The 19476-nt window shown below is 48.2% G+C and overlaps 1 protein-coding gene and 1 long non-coding RNA gene across 8 annotated transcripts in view; one reads left to right on the plus strand and one right to left on the minus strand.

Annotated features, from left to right (window-relative positions):
• The window catches only part of ANTXR2 (ANTXR cell adhesion molecule 2), an 82884-nt gene that overhangs the window by 25993 nt on the left and 37415 nt on the right, over positions 1–19476 (minus strand). For 2 of the 4 annotated variants that reach the window (XM_029964520.1, XM_029964519.1), the window contains exons 11-16: positions 14048–14126; positions 11642–11737; positions 7217–7258; positions 6593–6688; positions 3461–3628; positions 2328–2408 (exon numbers count right to left, since the gene is read on the minus strand). In XM_029964520.1, the coding sequence (XP_029820380.1) occupies positions 2328–2408; positions 3461–3628; positions 6593–6688; positions 7217–7258; positions 11642–11737; positions 14048–14126 (562 nt within the window). Of the gene's footprint in view, positions 1–636; positions 886–2327; positions 2409–3460; positions 3629–6592; positions 6689–7216; positions 7259–11641; positions 11738–14047; positions 14127–19476 lie in introns of those variants that run through there. The other 2 variants (XM_029964517.1, XM_029964518.1) reach the window with 2 other exon arrangements.
• Positions 549–14901, plus strand: LOC108641691. 4 transcript variants are annotated; one of them, XR_001922208.2, is made up of 6 exons: positions 549–1497; positions 2280–2510; positions 5017–5191; positions 10226–10450; positions 10789–11028; positions 13223–14901. It is a non-coding gene; the product is annotated as an uncharacterized LOC108641691 (long non-coding RNA). The 4 variants fall into 4 exon arrangements; XR_003916305.1 differs by having other exon boundaries at positions 549–805; positions 2134–2510; XR_001922207.2 differs by lacking the exons at positions 549–1497; positions 2280–2510 and adding an exon at positions 2642–2937.

A 19476-nucleotide genomic window follows, 5' to 3' on the forward strand; every position in this document is an offset into this window, starting at 1 on the left:
TTAGTCTTCTTTGCCCCTTTAATAAAAAAAAAGAAGAAAGTCTAGCTAGGAGCATGGACGCAGGGTAATGCATCATTTATAAATTACCTTGTTAGTGCAGAAAACAACACATGGCTCTGCAGCCGAAATCTCCTGCTGCGGACTCGCTCTGTTTGATGGGAGCCCTTCAAAAGCATTGGTGGCTTAATGGAGGCAGTTTGTGGGGACCTCGCTCCGTACCTGCTGTCCCAGTGCCTCGCCGGGAGCTCGGCGGCAGCTGCCGCGATGTGCAGCTGTCTCTGAAGTGGCTGCGTGTCCTCAGCCCCAGCACAGGCAGCCTGCATTGGATCTGTGTTTGTGCCTGAGGCGAGCTGGGGAGCGCAGCTGTGTCCACCCCGCACTACCTTTGGTGTTCGGGCCCCGGCCCCGCGCCGCCCCGACCTGCCCCACGCGCTCCTGCAGCTGCCGCCGCCCGCGCTCCCACGGCGCCGGGCCCGCCACAGCTGTGCCCACAACCTGCCTGCTCGCACCTGTGCCGTGCCTGTCTCAAACAGCATGGCTCGGAGGACCTCAGCCACCATCAGAGCCTCCCGGAGCAGCCCGCGCTCCGAGCCACCCTCGGCACTACCGGGCACATGGCACCAGTGGGACAGGACAGGGAGGCAGGAACAGCTTGCTCTGCTTTGATACTTCATGCCTAAATTGCAACTGCTTGATCAAGGACTCAAATTCAGCAATGAATTCTTCTACAAATGGAAGTACTGAGTTCTTCAACAGTAAAAGAAGGAAGATTAAATAGAACAACTCCATGGCTGCTGTTTCCAAGGTAAGTGTTGCGTGTCTCGCCGAGCACACACATGCACTGACACAAACTCAGGGGTGCACCATGGCATCCCTACCCAGCACCTTAGGAACAAGGAAAAATATGTCATTTTTTCCCTAAGATACTCAACACCATGCAGACAGAAATGGCACTCTTGCAGTGCCACAGGTCACACCCGACCCACCATTTGGTTAGTACAAATCCCACTCCTTTTTCTAAGAGCTGTCTCTCTGTTTTCCACAAACCAAGGTGCTAGCCAGTGTTCCTCCTGTCAGGCCCAGAGAAGTCAGGTGTCTGACTGCACAATGGCTCAGCAAAACCTTCTCTAAAGGCAATCCTTACAGTAATTCCCTGCCTTTTAGGGTCAGAAATCCCCAAAACAGGGCCCGACTGACACTTTTTTTAGCCTTTTCAGGCACCACTTCTGCTGTGTTCCTGTTTACATTGAGTTTACCTGTTAAACTGTATTGTGCCAGGTATTTGGTGTGTAGATTTGCTGTTGTTAATGCTGCTCCATGTCACATGCACCCTTCATGTATACAGTGAATAACTAGCCAAGGTAAGAATGCTAACACTTGGCCATTCTGCTGCTTCCACCAGTTGTCTTAATTCTCACCTTTTCTTCCTTTACAACAGCACTGAACTTCATACCAGGAAAATAATCAAAATTCTCATTACCTCCCATTCTACCACAGGTAACTCCTCCCCCTTAACCTCTCTCATTCTTTTATGTCATCTTTATGTTGTATGTTGCATAAACAAGGTTCCTGCACACTTGTGCTCTGTGGTACTTGTGATTGTGATCTCTTGCCATCCCATTTAAAGGGAAGCATTTGTTCCTGTGGCTCTTCCCAGGTGCTACAACCAGCAAGCTGAGTGATCCCAGGAGATGTGAAATGCCTTGGTGATCAATCAGTCCCCAAGATAACTGCTGACATTCAAAGTGATACTCTTCTAAGGACCAGCCATCAGAAATACCCAGTCTGGCCTCACTTCACTATCAAAGGTGCAAACAGCAGCTCTGCATCCCCATCAGAGCAGCCTTTGGGGGAGGCCTCTTTTTCCGGGGTCACGAGTGTCTCGGGAGAAAGGATGGTCTGAGAAACACATTTCCTCACCTTTTGTTCTGTGAAAGGTGCCTTTGGTATGGAAGTGCAAACCTCCAGGAAGCAACTTGCATGGATGTTACCGGTGTCACATAAATTTGATCCAGTTTTAGCATGCTGATAGGCAGCCTCTGCTCTTACAGCCAGCTGGTTCTGAGAGAGATTTGGGTGTCTGCACAGAGTTATTACCCTGCATGAGGTGTGGGCTGTGTTGCTGTTTTCCAGCTCCCACCACCATTCCCTCTGCCTTTGGGAGATCTGCATTGGTGCCATGTCTCCAGGCCAGTGTGATGCACCTCTCACTGCAGTGATTGCCCAGTGTGTTACTTTCCTGCAGTGCCACACTTTTGTCTCTCTCTTGCCGTGCCCAGAGCTGCCCAGCCCAGCCGTCCCTTGCCCGCCCCGCGCCGCACACCAACCTCGTCTCCTTGCTGGGGCCGCATCAGCGAGACTCTGTCGTACTGCCGCCGCAGCAGCGCCCACAGCGCGTCAAGCCGGCCCTGCGGAGACAGCACGGGCGTCTGTCAGCGAGGAGCACACCTCACCTGCACCGGGACTGGCCACAGGGACCCCAGGGACACCGACTGCCAGGACACAGCCAGGTCAGCACAGTGTAAGCCTGGGCTGTGTCACCCACAGCACGCTGCGGTGCTGCTCCTGCCCACCTGGAATGCCAGGAAGGGCACTCCCTAACGCACCTGCTCCCTGCTCGGAGCCATCTAGGAGTTGTGCTCAGTCTGCCATGGCTTGGACTTGACTGCCACATGTCCATATAGAGTTTATCCCACGTGTGTGTGCTTGTTTTACAGCACATACTCAGGCCCTGTTGGGCAGGACACACACCAGCTCTGCTGCGAGTCAGGAACGTCCTGCTCCACATGGATGGTTCCAGGGCTTGCCTGTGTGTCTGGACAACATGGCTCCAGGCTTGCTGGGGGTCAGAAAGGACTGACAGGGAGTTGGGAAGACAGAAGTATCCCTGCTCCCTGCTACACCTGTGTGTCCTCTGCTCTTACCTCTTAAAGCAAGGTATTTACAGACCCACCCTCAGTATGTCAGAAGCGCTTGTGACGGGTTTGCAGGTGACTCAGGGCACTGTTATTATGAGCCAGGAAAAACGATTCACTTTCCGTCAGATTTCTTCCATTACGTTGTTTTATGTAATTTTTTGCTTTTCTTGGTTTGTAATGAGTATGCGTGTTTAAAACTTAGTGTTAACAGCTATAAATTGTGTAGTTTTGGGCTTAATTAGCTCTACTTTGAGATAAACCAAATGCCAAGGAAGCCCTCATAGATTTTAATGCTCTCACTGTACAATATGTCCCTTTCTGGGGGAAGGCAAACAGAATGTGGCAGTAATGATCAAGTACTGCATTTAGGGCTAAAAACTGCTCCTGCCATTCATGCTGAGTAGGTGTTCCCTTTGAGAATAGCACATCACACTTGAATGGGAACACTTGGAAAATACTGTACAGTTCAGCCTGCGTAAGGCTGGCAAGACAGACAGAATCCAGCCTTTATACTAAATCATACCAAGGACTGACAAGATTACCTTGATTGGCGTGTACCACTTCTGCTGCATGGCTGGTGAGGTAGGCTTTGGTTTAGGTGGTTTAGGGTGAAAAGGTTCTTCTGGTTCTTCTGGGAGTTTCACCACAGCATTCTTTGCTTTTTCCAACCTGGCCCCTTCTTCCGTGGAGCCTTTGTCACCCCAGCGCACCTGAGGAAAGGCAGAGTTCAGGTGTGAGTGCACTGCATGCACAGGGCAGGGAAATGCTGCAAGTAACAGAGGGATAAATTTGGAAGAAGTTCTGGGTAAACAGGAGGGGAGGTACTGAGGAAAACATTACCTCTTCATTATTCTTAGTTAAATATATTTGTAAATGAGTCTCTCAGTGGTGAAAAGTCAAGAAAAATACTGAAAGAAAATTCCACCATGCCTCACACTGGCTGTACAGGAGAAAGGGAATCTGGGAAGCCTTCTCTAAGTAAGGATGTAAAAATCTCATTTCCGGTTCTGATTTATCCTAAAATACCAGATCTTAATCTGGCACCGATCAGAGCTGACATTTCTGTCAGCCAGGTTTCCTAACCCAGAGTGTTTGTTGAGAACCCCAGTGTAGATCAAAGGTGATGCCTGGGCACATTTGAGCAGAAGCTCCTTGAACCTGCTCAGATTTCCACATTATTCTGCAGGAACACACATACTGGAGAACTGCAGGTGAGTAGTCTAACCTGCCTAAGTGCATGTAGAACATGTAGCAATGCGTATTTTAATCACTGCTGCAAGTATATAAAATACATACAAAGAGTTCAGAGAGAAGGAAACCTGTGTTATCTCAGCTGGGCATACAAGCAGGTATTCCCACTTCCATAAGGCTGTACTCACTGCGCTCTGCAGCGGAAATACAGGGAAAACCTTCCCTCTACGAGATGATCTGTCTTGCTGAAGGAATCCTATTTCACCTTGTGACTGGAAGCACCATACAGCAATCTGAGCAGGTATGTTTGCTGTATTGAGCAAAGAAACAAGCCTAGACAAGGCTGTTCCCCTCTCAGCCCACAAGGAACAGCTAAAAGCTATGGCAGGAGTTCGAAAGTCCTTCGTGAAACTGGCCTGGATTATTTCAGCAAGGCTTTCTCTAATCATGCTATTTGCTATGATCTGGCCTGCAAGGAAAATCTCAAACACTTGTGTCTTTCACTGTGATCAATGGTGGTTGTTACATGGTTGTTAGAATGTATTTTAAACACCCTTAAAACCACTTAGAGATAGAAGGTGGATCCCTCACTGATAAAATTACCTTCTCCTTCAGATTAAAGCCATTTCACCCAGAGGAAACCAGGATTGGTGAAGTCTGACAATCCAATTTTGACATAAAATGTATTGACTGTAATGAGTGGGTTCTGGCAATGCCATCACAAAACTTTAAAGCAATGCCAAAAGACAGAGCAAGAAGAGCAAACAGCACTGCCTAAGCTGTGGGACTGCCACAGAGGAGTGAAGCTAGTGGGGAAGGCAGGAGTGGATGGGTAACTGCCCCGAAAGGAAATATAGGAGCAGTAAGGAGAAGGGTGCTGGATCATTTACTCCTTTTCTCCATGCAGGGAAGCTGCCAGAGCAATCAAGTTGCTGGAGGAACAGCAGAAGAACAGAGGACAGAGAAGCAGTGAAAACCAGACAACTGTGTTGCCACACAGACTGCAAACAGGGAAGAAATGTCATGACTAGTGCAGCAGTTTTGTTGCTGGCCACAGCACAGAAACCACCTCTAACTGCCAGGTGAGGAATGACCTCCTTTGGACTGTGTTTGCTTTCTCTCTCTTCTCTGCCCTGCATGCTCTCCTGAGCCAGGGAGAGGTGTGAGGCCTGTCCTCCTCTCCCAGCAGCCTGAACTGAGCCCATTTCCCAAGCCCCTGTCACCGACACTGCAGGGCAGAGGTGAAGCTCCCCAGTCAAACCCTGAGTCACTCACCATGCGGTGCCAACCAAACCTGTCAGTGCTCTGGGGTGCCAGAGAGGGACAGTGCCACAGCCCCACAGAATGGGGGCCCTTCAAAGTCCCATGACTGCACTGGCACCAGTTTCAGATGGTTCACATCTTTAGCCCTTAGTCCTTTACAAAATTCCTACCACAGATGAAAAGCTTTTCTAACCTAAGCATAATGTTCTGTTCTCTTTGTATTTTTGCCATGGGCTGAACATGCATTTCTGTGTGGTCCTGATTTTACTTGTGTTGAGGAGGTTTCTGTCAGGTTTCTGTTCCATTGTGCGAGATCCCATTTACAGACTGGAATGGCTTAAACCCTGGAACCCCTTCTGGAGCCTATCATGGCTCCCCTCAGAAATCCAGACTTGTAATTCTTTGTGTTGGAAAGCATTTGCTAGTTTGCCTCTGAAAAACACTGCACAAAATGGTTTTTTTGTGAAATATGAAGCTCTTCTAAATTAGCAATTCTGAACTGCTGAAGGAAATGCATATAAGCAACACAGCTTCAAACCTGCATGTTCTGCAGGTTTTAAATGCTGCTGCATTTAAAAAGATCTAGAGCAAAACTGATTCTCAGGCCAATACCTTTAAAGTTTCATCAAGACACCTCAGGATGGCCTAGGTGGGTGTTTCAGAGAGAGACAGCTTCCTGGACTGCAGTTAAAAACTGCTTTGCACATTCCATAGAGGCTGACTTGACTATAAAACCTGCCATAAGGATGTGCCCATAAGGATGCACATTCTTCATTCTGTTTTAATTAACATGATGCTATCATGTCTCTTCAAAGACAGGCACTGTTGTCGCTGCGAGTCCCTCTGAGATCAAGCCTCTCCTCAGCGTCACCATTGTCAGCGCATTTGGCTGGCCCACACTTGGGGGACTTATGTTTCGCTGTAATTCCTTCCAAAACATGCAGAAAAGGCTCTCACTCTCTCTTTCTCATTAGCTTGATGGAAAGAGCATGTCTTGAGGCAGCTATTAAAAGTCCCAGTCAAATGGAACTACTGAAAGCTGTTCTTTCAGAGGCAAGGTCAAAATTGCTCGATATGGTAAAGAATTTTCCAGGGCTTATGCCAGTGGGAAGACAGGCACACATCATGGCCTTGTATTTTCAGTACACTTTCAGTCTTTGTTTCCACACTTGCAGCCTCAGAGAGCTCGGGTTTGAGGGTGATCACCAGATTATACCAACCTCCATCCTCTTAATTCCCCCAACTCCTCTTCCACCGTAGTAGGAAGCATCCACTGTAGGCCACTTCTTGGTAGGCAAGGGCTCCTGTTCTTCTTCCTGTCAGTACATTCAGATGATATTTACTTCAAAAGGATACCTACACACACACACTAAATGTCTTTTCAGTATATTTCACTGGAGTTCACAGAGACTAAGTTTGCCGCTGTTGGGTGTGAAAGGGGCACAAACACCAGCAGAGTGCACCACCAGTGCATTATTGCTCCTAGGTGGGAGAGAAATTCCCTTGTGAAGGTTCTTAGTGTCTGGAATGCCAAAGCTGGGGGAAAATGCTGCTCAAGTCCTACATGAATCTTTAGATGTTGTACAAGGGTGATTTAGTCTTTCTGCTCGCACTGCAGAATGGGAAAACAATGTCCAACTCTCTTGGGATAAAGGCTCTAAATGTCTCGGTCGCTATAGGCCTTAATTCAGGCCACACTGAGCTGAGACAGAGCAGAGACCTGGACTTTGGCCACCACGTTCTCAGCAGCACCCAGACAAGGGTGCTGGATGTGCAGAGTGCAGGGAAGCACGGGAGTGGCTCCATGTAAGCAGTGTGATGAGATTAGAACCATCAGACTGTACCTCTTTCGGGGCTGATGGAGGTGGAGGGGGATCCTTGATGACCTGAAAGAGCCAAACATAGAGAAGCATAAGGAGCTGCACTGGCAGCGGCCAAAAGGCAAGAGCACATGGTAAGAGTGAACTGTTTCCACCCATGCCCCCCATGTCTGCTGCCAAACTGGCAGCTGGCACTGCCTGGTCCCCAGGGCATTGACCACTAAGGCCTTCTGGAAATTAACACCATCCATCTGACAGAACATGCCATCCCTGGCCTGCAGACACTCTGGGCAGACGTGTCTGCCACTGCGCTTCCTGGCCGGATGAGCCTCAGCCACTCTCAGTAGCAGCCAGTGCCGAGACCCCATGGAGTTCATTAGCGATCCCGGAGGAAGAGCATCCGAGGCCTGTGTGAGGGCCTGCGTGGCCGTGGGCCAAGCTGCTGCTGCTGCTGCTGCTGCCATGCTACTGGGTAGTCTCTGGCCCAGTGACAAGTGTGAAATGCCTTCTGGCAGCTCAGGCTTCACCTCTGGACGTCCCAGACGCTTCCGTGGCTCTCACAACTGAGGCCTGCAGCTCCTGACTGTGCAGGGCCTGCAATGGACTCGTGCTCCAACACTTCTGACACTGCTGCCAGGATCATCTCTTACACCTCTTTATTTAAATCTCTCCCTACAGCCTCTTCCTGTTCCCTTTGTCACATCCACACTGTAAAGCTCAGGGAGTTCCCAGCACTGACAGTCTCGGTAGGGTAGAGGGAGGCAGGGACCCCCTTCAGTGATTCAGGTGAAAACTGAACTCACAGCTGTTCCTCCACGAGAAAAGCAGGTGTCTAAGCTAAAAATAAGTACTTTGGTGACATCAAGTCATTTTTTGGGCTTGAATATTGCCTAGAAATGACTAAAAACTACCCCATGAATATAAAGGAGTCTGTTTCTGCTATGCCTTTGTATGATACAAACACACCTAAAACTGTCCATGCTGACAAACACCTAAATCTCCTAATACAGACAGGATTAAGTACCTTAATTGAAATATGCCTTATTTTATCCACTCTGTGCTATTAATTATAGAACTTAAATTTACCACTGCCTATAAACAATATCACTGCAGAGATGGTCAGCATAATACATGAAAGAAACAAATTTTTCTTGACCAATAATCAAGACTTTTCTGTCTTGATTTACATTTTAACTCGCAGTGCCACCAAGACAGTTACTGGTTACTGCCTTAACAAGCTATGGACTTTTAGCACTACATACAGGAATTCTGCCCAGTAGGAGAACTAAGTCGTGGCACTCTTGGAACCAGTTTTCCACAGCACTCCAGGTTTAAGATATGGAATTGTTCATAAAGGCAGGCTCAGAGTGCTTTGGGCAGATTGGAAAGTCAGCTATGGATTTTAACCACACTTCTGTTCGCTGCTATGATGTTGCAAAAACTTGCCAGAAATTATTTTTCTTTAAATAGTTCTCCATACTTTTTCTTCCCACTCATCAGGAGTTTCCAGATTACTTAGCAGAAATCAATTGTTTAATTAGTGAAACGTTCCTGAGAGATACCTGGATGCTGAGTAGGATTTTCCAAGTCAATTCAGAGACTGGAAATGGTAAAACAGGACTTTTGCTCTATGAAGGGCCACCTTATCTCACTTAATTCCTGTCCTTATTTCCCTTTTGACTGTCTCTAACCGTTATCTCCAGTAATTTATTTCTCTGCCAAGCCTGCAAGCTGCACAGAGGAAAGGCCTCCTAGGCAGCAGATTTATATAAATCCACATGAAATGGCATTGTCACTCTGCTTTCTATAGTTGTGTTACTCTGAAACCTTGCAGTCTGAGCACAGGTGGCTTTGCCCAGCAAACCTCTCCATGGTGTGGGATGGAGTTCCCATGGGCCCTGTGCCCATTGGAATGTAGGAATCACAATTTCCAGCCCAGAGAATCAAGGGAAACCTGACTTGTTGACTTCTCTGTGGCTTCCAAAAGCAACAGTCAGTGGCAGCTTTTGCTTGACTCCCTGAGCAGAGGACCCTAAACCTGTGCCAGCTCCTGAGCTCCCTGAAGTTTGAGCGGAAACCTGATATGAAGCCAACAAATCCATTAATTAGCTGTTATTTCTAATGGCTCCAGAAAATGAAACTTGTTTTAAAAGTGACAGTGGTGTGAGAAAATAATCTGCTTTGAATAGCAGCTCCTCACCCCGCTGACAGCACTGGAATGTCAATGCCTGCATCCTTATGCTTCCACAGGCTCACACACTCACACACTCGAATCACACATGCACACATAAGGATTATTTTCAGTTGCATGATATTCCAAGTGAGATCAGTAGAAAGCTGTTTATAAAGAATAGAAATCTGAGGCACCTGTGCAGCTCTGCATGGAGCTGCATGCAGAACTGCACATAGGAAGATCACAGTACTGTAAATTAACTTTTCCTGAGCTGGATTCAGATTGTTTAAATGCAGAAGCCTCTGAGAAAACTGCTATCTTATCATCCCCATGGAGAGATGGGCTGCTTCCTCGTTTTGTTTTATCATCAGCCTCTCCAGGCAAGGCTCCATCTCATTTAGAGAGTTGCAAAGAATGAAGGTTTGAGTTTGGAGAAGAGCCGATTTCTTTAAAAAAAAGAAGAAGTTGGTGCTTGAGGCAGCAGTGCCTCTGATCCACTCATTAACACTTCCCCACCGCTCCGTGATGTGGGCATTAGGAGATGTCAGCACGGAGCCTGCAGCCAGCTTGCTGCGATCATATGTTCCATAGCGAGGGACGAGTGACAGAACTGTCACACTGACATCCTGTAAAGGGCGGGAGGAATAAGGAAAAGGAAGAGGAGTCCCCCTGCCCCACCCTGGGAGTGTCCATGGGCCTCACAGCACAGAATGCTGCTGAGACCGAGTCCTGGCCAGGATGGAGCTCGGCCCGTGGGCAGGGGTAACGCACCCGCCTGGCTCCGGACTCTTGTTCTGCCCACAAACACCCTGTACCTCTTTCTTCTGTCAGATTCTGACTCCTCTGCTCCTTTGTCCCAGGAAACCAGGCACTGCCAGGGAAGCAGACCCAGAAGGAAGGAAGAATAGGTCATGCCTGGGCCTAAATGCTGCCCATCTCCTTGAGGACACTGCCCTGAAGCCCAGGACTACAGAGCCACAAGGGGCCCTTCCAGGTGATGTCCGAGCCTCAGGAGCAGGAGAGATGGGCAGGAACAGAGGCACAGCACAAGAACCCAGGGAGCAGCCAGCAAGACCAAAGAAAGGGTCAGTATTTGGCAGTAGGTTCAGTGCAATAGCATGTGGGTTTGGAATTCAGTATCGTAGCAGAGGCCTAAAATTACCTTTTCTTTTAAAGAAACAAATAGTATCCATGAGAGGTGGGAGGAAACCACAGAGGACATGGACACTTGAAGTGCTGTGGTTTTGTATGGCTGGAAAGTAATACTATAGAACTATGCATTGGTTTGTCTTTTATTGTAAGATTTGGGCTTTTGAAACCAGTAAATGTGAAGCTGGTTTGTGAATCGAGGTTAGGCAGTTATTTTAAATTATGAAAATAGGAAACTTTCTTCTTACTGATTTCCAGTGTTCCTTTTCCACAGCAAGGCTCATGATATAAAGTGGGAGCAAAGTGACTGACAGAAACCTCCCTGTATTTCTGATGCTGGGCCTGTGCCGTGGAGAACAAGACACGAGAGAGGCTTTTTATTACAGAAGAGGTCATTGTTCTCGTCTCAGGAACCCCAGACCGTGAGGGTGCAGATGGAGGCTGAGGACTTCCTGCCCTCAGACAGCTTGGGGCCCCCCGGACCCCCCGGATTATGGGAGCTGCACATGGTCAGGTGAGAAGGCCAGTTCCTCTCTGCCCCACATTCCACAGGCCCCAGACAAGACCAGGAATACAGACCAGCCCGGAAGCAATCTCTACTTCCTAAGTCCTCTGTGCTGTTGTTGAGCTGGATGAATAATAAACTTTCCCCATTTAACCCCCCCACCAAGGAATGGCAGGAGTCAGTGCTGAGCACTGCTGCTGCTGGGGTGAGGATAGAGAGCACACTCGGATAAAGAGATGGATATGTGCAGGGATTATGAAGACGATAAGGGATTTCCAACTTGTGAGCCCATAATGGACCACAAATACCAATTTAAGTGACAGCACTTTTAAATTGGTCCTTGATTTCAGGGTAACATCTGCACACCATTATGGTCACCCCATCTCCAGGAACAGCATCATGCTGGTGCTGATTCCCACACGTGCAGCTCACAGGCAGGCAGGGGCTCTGTCCAGAGCGCAGCCCCAGTGCTGGGGCTGGTCTCCCCATCCCCTTCTTGCCTGTCACAAGCCCCCCACCCCAGCTGGCTCATGTCCCGTGTTGCTCCCCTGTTTCCTGCAGGATCTGTGTTTCCCACCCCTGAGTCCCAGTGCGGTGGCTGTTCCCCACGGTCTGTACTTACCACTTTGCAGCACAGGGGCCAGAACCACCAGAGCAGGCCGAGTGCCACCAGCAGCAGCAGCACGAGGACGGCAATGAGCGCTGCCACACCACTGGACTGCAGAGAGAGCAGGGACAGCGTCAGCACGGGCTGCACAACTCTGCCTGGCTCACACGCTCACCCCAAAGCCCAGGATTAGTTCTGCTCAAGTCAGGGATGCATTCTCACGTGAAACCAATATAAAACTGATACTCCTGAGATCGGAATCAGGCCAAGCTAGACGAAAAGGGAGAGTGCATTGACTGCTAAGGAACGAGCCATTAGACACAGGCAGGGGAAGTCTCCTAAACCTGTGGATGAAAAGTGCCCTTCTCCTCCATGAGGACACAGGTCTGTATGGACTGGGGGTGAGGGGCAGATTTTAAGGCATCTCCACTAACAGTACACATCCCAGGCTTTTATGCTGATCGCCCACACACCTGTACAGAGTGTGGCACACTAACTCTCTGCAGCAGTGCTGTTTGAACCTGGAACTCTGCAGGAGTGCTCCTGCTTCCAGCAACACTTGTTGTAATGGAGAACTGAGCAGCCCAACTCCCCCACACCCCACACCTCCAACCCACTTCCTCTGGCACTTTTATTCCTATACTTGGGGTTTTAGAAAAATACTGACAGAAATGCAACAGTGACCTTAGGAAAACAGAAGTTATTCAGACTTCAGGTGGCAAAAAAGGAAAGGAGTGACCCAGAGAAATGCTGAGGCTGGAGTACAGCGTGAGTAGTTCTGTCCCAGTGAGAAGGGTTGTACTGGAGGTGGAACAGAGCCCTATCCCACGACCAGGTCGGTGCAGTGAGGCACACGGGTATGATGGGTGCCTCAGTGCCTAATGCTGTGTATTTTTGTTTGTTTTCACTGCAGCAATGTGTGTTTGCTGGGAGGCTGCAACTTGTAACTCATCTCCCAGCCAGCCATCAGCTGCTCAGCTCCCAGAATTAGTGAGCAGTTCTAGCAGTGACCCATTTCTGGAGCTGCCCATCTGCTACTATGGAAACAGCAGCTCCTGTGTGGAGCTGCCTTTGCTGCAGCACAGGCCAAGAGCAGAAACCAAAAAGAGACAAAAAGGGCTGATGAGAAGCACGGCAGTTCTTCCTGCCCATGCACATCTGTACCCCTCTGCTTCCTGCCAGTGCAGGCTGTGACCACAGAGCAGCACAGTGGGAAGGCCGTGCTCAGCACTTCACTCTGATCTGCTCTGCATCAGGGCTTTGCTGTTACCTCTCCGTGCACTCCCAGCAGCTCTTACAGAGGCACAGACTCACCATGTGCTGCCTTCTCTGCAAGGGCTGAGGTAAAGGCAGTCTTCAGCTGGGCTGCAGCAGGCTCCTGGGTGACTGCCCTCAGTCACCGCGCTTGGGTGTAAGGCTGGGATGTTACCCAGTAAACTATGAACTGTGAATTGGGGAGTGTGTGCTCCTTCAGCTCCCAGCTCAGTCTGGCTTTACCTCCTCAAACCACAGGGCTGCACTGAGGCTCTGATTTCTACTGCACCAGTATTGAGGTTTTAAACGAATAGAAGAAAAATGCCATTTTTTCTCTTTTAGGTTACTGATCTACAGGCAGTAGCAATCCTGTTGGAGAAATGCAGGCTGATGAGCAGAAGGGACTGTTCTCCATGCTCCACGCCTGATGGGAAAGCTGCTCTCAAGTCACACTTCAGATGAGACACATTTAAAGGCACACAGTGCCCATGCACAGCACGTGTTAAACACTGGGGGCTTGTGTCTCCCTGCACAAATCCCAACTGTCCTGCCCACGTCATGGAGAGCAGACATGCAAGACTAGAAAATTGTATTAATCTATTGATTGTATAAAGGTACTAAGTTCAAACAGTCACTCTCTGCACAAGTGTGTGGTTTCTCCCAGAAGCAGTTTTAACTCTTTTCCATAACCTGTGATCAGACTCAGCAGGATGTTCACCCTGCCTTACCCCCAGGTGTAACTGGGGTGCTCCAGCCTGTGCTTGGACTGCCTGTCTCCCCAAATTAACAGAGTTAAGAGCCTACACTCATTACTCAGGCTCCAGAGTTACGGAGCATCAGTACCCTCCTGCAGGACTGTAACCGCCCTCCACACCCAGGCTGAAGTCCCAAGGTTCTGCCTACTCTGCTCCCCCTCCCTCACTCAGGGAAGCCATGCTGAAATGGGACCCCCGGTGACTGTGTCACACCTGCCCCTTGGGACATGGTTATATTTACAGTGAGCAGGTCTCTGAGGGCAGGGAAGCCTCCCAGTATTTTGAAAGCCACAGCTTTCCACAGGGAAGTGGAATCAGAGATTCCCCGCACTGAGAGGTCCCACAATGGCCAAGCCCTAAGAGAAATGGGATTTGGGAATTTTACACAGGATTGTGGTGGTCTTTTACTTACACACTCCGAAGCGGTGATGGTTAACGAGCTGGACATGAAAGACTGGCCTTCCTTCAAACTCACCAAAACCTCCAGGGTTCTGCAAAGAGAGAGAGAAAAAACATGAGTGACCGTGGAGCAGTCAAGAAAGGCTCACACCTGCTCCAGAGGCTCCTGTATTTGAAGCCTCTGCTCCACAGAGTGTCCCCAGAGGGGAAATGGAGGCCTGTGCTTATTCTTGTTTGGGAGTAAGTTTGGTCTCCTTGATAGAGCTATATGAGTAGAGACTATCCCTCCTCTTTTCCGTGCAGCATAAAATACTCCCAAAAGTTTTACATAAAATAAATTGAAGTTCAGCTGTAAAATCGGCATTGTTTTGTCTGTTCCATAACCATCTCTTTAGTCACATGCAGGCATTATGGATAAAAATGTCGGATAATTATAGATGGTCAGGACTTGCTATAAATAGCCCCAAACACTGCATACAAATGGTATGTGGTTTACATTTTACAAATTAACCCTACAAGAAAACAACACATGGTGGATGTTAAACAGAAGAAGACTCTTCTCTGGCTTGGATTCCCAGGATTCAGACAGTTTATATTATGCATAGATGTAATTAAATAAAAATATAGATATCCATGAACTAAAATGATTAATCATTTATACCATTCTTACATGTCATGAGTTTTTATTCTGGCACAAACCCTTTAGTCAATATGGAGTTCAAAGCTATTTTAACTAATTTGGCTAATTTCTTCTTCATTGGTAGCAAAAATGAAGTGAGTTGCTTCCACTAAACTAATTTTTAAATTATCTGTGTCATGAATAATTGATCCAACAGAAAGAATAACTCTAATTTCTTTCTAATTATTACTGGAATAAGTGAATCAGAACAGATAAAAAAAATCTATTCTCTTGCAGCACACTAAATAAAACAAACTACACCAGAAATTTTGTCAGACATGAATTTTTTTAAGTGTGGTGCTTTTTATTATTTTTAATTCCAGTGTTTTGCTTTGGCACTGCAATGAGGAATGCTGAGGGAAATTCCAGCATGAAGATTCTGCTCAGGTTTGGCCAAACACTCCCCTGATTGCAAGGCAGGAGTGTTTCCTGCCTTCCCTGGGGGAGAGCAGGACCCCCCTGTCGAGTTGCTCACACACTCCTGCAGCCTCCCTACTGGCCCTGTGTGCCCTGGCAGCCTCCTGAGTCCTGCCTGGAATGTCACTAGTGAGGAATCAAGCTGTCTTTGCTATGAAATGGAGCAAAACAAAAACCTGCAACACATCTGGATAAAACACGTAACCCCTGCTAAAGAAAAAGATCGTTCCCAGGTAACCTGGGGATCTTGACAAGTCCTTGAGCTCGCTGGGACATATGAAAAATTGGGTATAATAGCAAAGATTTCCAAGTGGACTAGAGCCCATGATTGCACCTTACTGTTTGGAACACAGAGCTGGGATACATAATTGTTAATAATTATGATACATAATAGCTGGGATTGCATTTCCCAGCTCCAGTGCCATGTGCCACCCTGTGCCTGCAGCTGTTTGTCCCCCAGCTCCCGCTGTCAGCGCGCTGACAGATCCCAGGGAGCAGGCTCACTGAGCAATGAGCTCCAGCACAGGCACACTGCGGGAGAACAGCCCCCTGCCCAACCCACTCCTGTCCTGATACACCGCTGCAGGGATGAGCCACTGGAGATGTCACTGGAGTTGATCATACCCGCTCAGTTCTGGAAGCCACAGAGTGAACTCACACAGATAATTACCTCATCTTCAAAAGGATGAACCTGTCAACACACAAAAGCACTCCTTCCCTGAGACTGTCATGGCTGTAGGGGATACCGAACGTGTTCTTTCATTTCTTCAGCAGCCACCTGTTTGCTGGGCTGTGTGTACTTGCCATTCATACAAACACTGCCCTTTAAACCAGAATCCCAGAAGGAAGTGTCCTGTTTCTGCTGCTCATTCACACACAGCCCAGAGACAGACGCAGACACAAACACGTCTAGTGTTTACCAGCAACTGTCCACATGCTTTTAGCTCAGCACTCTGCAGAAACTGCAAGTATTTTGAGAAGAAAACAATATGCAGCAGCCATGCCATTTCCTGGGCCCTTCAGTTCCCACTGGTGACCGTCAGTGTTGTCTGAATGCTGCGTCCCTTCAGCAGAGCTCAGAGCAGCCAGGTCACCAGGGAACATTCCTGTCCCTGCAGCCAGGCAGCCCTTGGGAACAGCCCTGGTTCTCCAAGGAAGGGTTGGGCTGTACTAGTTTTGTACCAGCACAGAACCGAGCCAAGGGCTGAGCTCTGGAAAGCCCTGGAAAGCTCCCACAGCTTCCCTCAAGGCTTCCCAGATAAAACCCCAAGATTCAGGCAGTGTTCTGTGGCACCCCAGGAGCCCTCCCACTGCTGCCTGGCACCAAGGACATGCGGAGTCAAGCAGCTCCCCTCCATGTAGGCAGACAAACAAGGCTGCAGGAGCCAGGCTCCAGGGAAAGGCAGCACAGCCTTTCTCACACCTCCTCAAAACCCCAACAGTGCCCAAAGCCAGCAGCTATTCAGGGCTTGGAGCCAGGACGCTCCTTCCCATCTTCTGCTCCCTTCAGACACAGCACTTGAGTGAAGTGGATTCAAAGAGCTGGCAAATGAGCATGAGTAATTACCGTGCTGTGCAGCACAAACCTTATTTCTCTGCCTCTCCTCAGCCCCAATGTGCACTTTTCCAGTGGTCTATACTTCAAACCCATTTCACTGTACTAGGAAAAACTGGCTTTCATTTACAGTTCACAGCCCTTGCTCCATGTGGAAGGGATTTTCCTACCCTTTGTCTGTGCAGTGTTATTTCTTGGATGGGAATCAATCCTGGAAAACTTAGTCTGAAAAGCACTTTTTAAAAATGTTCTGATTTCTGACCAAAGGTAACCACAAGACTCTTGCAACTTTAAGCTGCATCAGTCCTGGCCCATCACCCATCCTAATAGACAATTTACCAAAATATGTAACTCAAGGCAAACCAACAGTTGCAGTTCTTTCCTTCATGCCCACTGCTGGTTTATTGTGACAGCAGAGGGACGTGGCCCACTGCCATATGTCCCTGCAGCTCTGGGCTAAAGCCTCCCATTCCCTGTGAAATACAGCTGATATTTCCATCCACAGTAACCTATTTGCAAAGCATTCATTTGCTCCTTACTTTATGGGGAGCTACTAAAAGACTGCCATTTTATGACCCATTAAAAAAATGAAAAAATTAAATACAATTGTGAAAGACATTTGCTGGAAGTAATACATAATTTACCTCCAATTTTCACGCACTGAAAATTAAACTGGCAACTGCTCAAAAAGTTACTAAAATTATGGTGACAAAGGTATTTCAGAATCAAGTGCCTGCATTAAAATAGCAAAAATGCTGTACATAATAGGAAGGAAAAGAAAGGTCTATGTATTTGATGGACGCTCTCCCTTCCAAGCCCTGCCTCTGGATTACTGGATAGCTTAACTGTGTGGGCTCCATTTCACCAATGTCACTTTGAAACCCTTGGCACTGCTTGCTCGGGCACAACTAATATTCAGCCCTCCCTTCTCTCCAGCCCAAGCAGAGAGCCTAAGGCCAGCTGCATAAGGCAGGGAAAGTTCCCCTGGAGCAGGGCTGCAGCCCTGCCTACCACGTTCAGTGCAGTCCCGCTGTGCCACGGGCCGGCTGTGCCTGGGGAGCACTGGGACCAGTTTACTCCAGTCAATGGGAACTGTGCTGGAGACAGGACATGACCTGCAGTTGGGATAAATGGTCAGAGGTGTTTTCCTCCCACCAGCCACACAGACATAAAAAGGAGAACTGAGTATTCCCTGAGGACAGCAAAACCTGCTAATCATGGAAATCATTATGGCATTTGGGGATTCTGGTAAAGAATTAGTATAAACTCTTCCCCTAGTCTGTCCTGGTGTAGCTTAGCACTTATACAAATTCAGATTATGGTTCTTTAGGATGCCGTCCTGTTACTCCAGAAACCTTTATCTTTCCCAGCTACATGTGCAATATACTGGCCGTCTGGGCTTAGCTTTCCATGGGAAGGGACACAAGTGCAGAGAGAGCCAAAATTTCACTGCTGGGAAATGCTAGGGAATGTGAGAGAACTGGAAGCCAGCGAGGAATTAGCTCTGATCTCATGGAATGACAGCAACCTGCAATAAGAGGGTATGAAATGTCATTATTATGTTAAATTAGACTATTAATTCAGCTCAGGATCCTATGGCCACCGCATAATGTGCAGCACTTAGTTCTGCTCACGCGCTCTTCGCTAACGCTCTGGGAACACTGTGTGCCCTAGGAGGGACGTGAAGGGCTGTGCCAGAAATTACTACTGATCCTAACACCACAGCCATATGGCTGAGGGGGCAGTTAGCCTATATAATTCATTGAGGATGTTTCCATCTGTGAATAGTTCCCATTATAACCTAATTGTGTCAAACTAAATGTATTTCTAAAATATTTTCAGAAGTTAACATTTATAACAGATATTAAGCCTAATCCAACTCTATTTTTTATTTCCCCCCACCTGTGTTTATCTCTCTGGCTATTTTGGAGGGGAGAGGTTGTCCCATGTGAGTACCAGGGATTGGGAACCATACTCTTTTTTATTTTTGTTGGAACAAAATGCTTGTGTAGGGATAAAATAGACAGTGCTGAAATGCCCAATCGCAGTGAGTCTGCAAAGGAAGGAATTAGTGCAGGTAGAAGCAGTTGTGATCCACTGCAGCTCCCTGCCCAGTGCTGCAGGGGAAGCACAGCTGTTTGCAAGGAAGGATAATGCCAATATCCCATCAATGGGTGTGCATTAGCCATGGGCACTTCTGTGATGGGGATGTATTGCATTCACCTGAGCACAGAGGCTCTGCAGTGGGGAAAAGAACAGGTAAACAGGTTAAAACAACCTGGCCTGGAGCTGGCATCCCACCAACTGGGGAGCAGCAGGAAGTCAAAAGGGGAAGTACAGCTTGCTGCCTTTTCTGCTGGTGCTGGGAATGGCTGCAGTTTGTGTCAGAGAGCTGCCTGGCTGCTGGGTTACAGTGAATCTTGAAGAGGGCTGAGGAAGCCCAGAGCTCATCCTGGGGACTAGAACCTCCTCCTGCAGCAGCAGGAGCCTGCTTGCTCTCCTTCCCAAGGCGCTTCCCAAGGTACAGTTGGGTTCTGTTGTGGTTTTGCTTTTTCATAGTAGTGACCAGTGCTAGATGGAGTGGGAAGTACCTCAGTCAACATGCTGCCTCTTAGGGAAATCCAATCAAATCCTCATTTTAATTGCTCCCCTTGTCTCTGCATATGATTTTTCCAAGTGATATGTAGTTACCATATAGGTTTTAGACTAAGGATGAGACATAGAAAATCAGTCCTTAGAACCACACTTGAATAGTGACACGAGCTGCTGAGCTCTTGAGTGGCTCAGTACT

This window comes from Manacus vitellinus, unplaced genomic scaffold, assembly GCF_001715985.3.
Source record: "Manacus vitellinus isolate BGI_N305 unplaced genomic scaffold, ASM171598v3 scaffold_73_pilon, whole genome shotgun sequence".
Classification (NCBI taxonomy): Eukaryota; Metazoa; Chordata; class Aves; order Passeriformes; family Pipridae; genus Manacus; species Manacus vitellinus.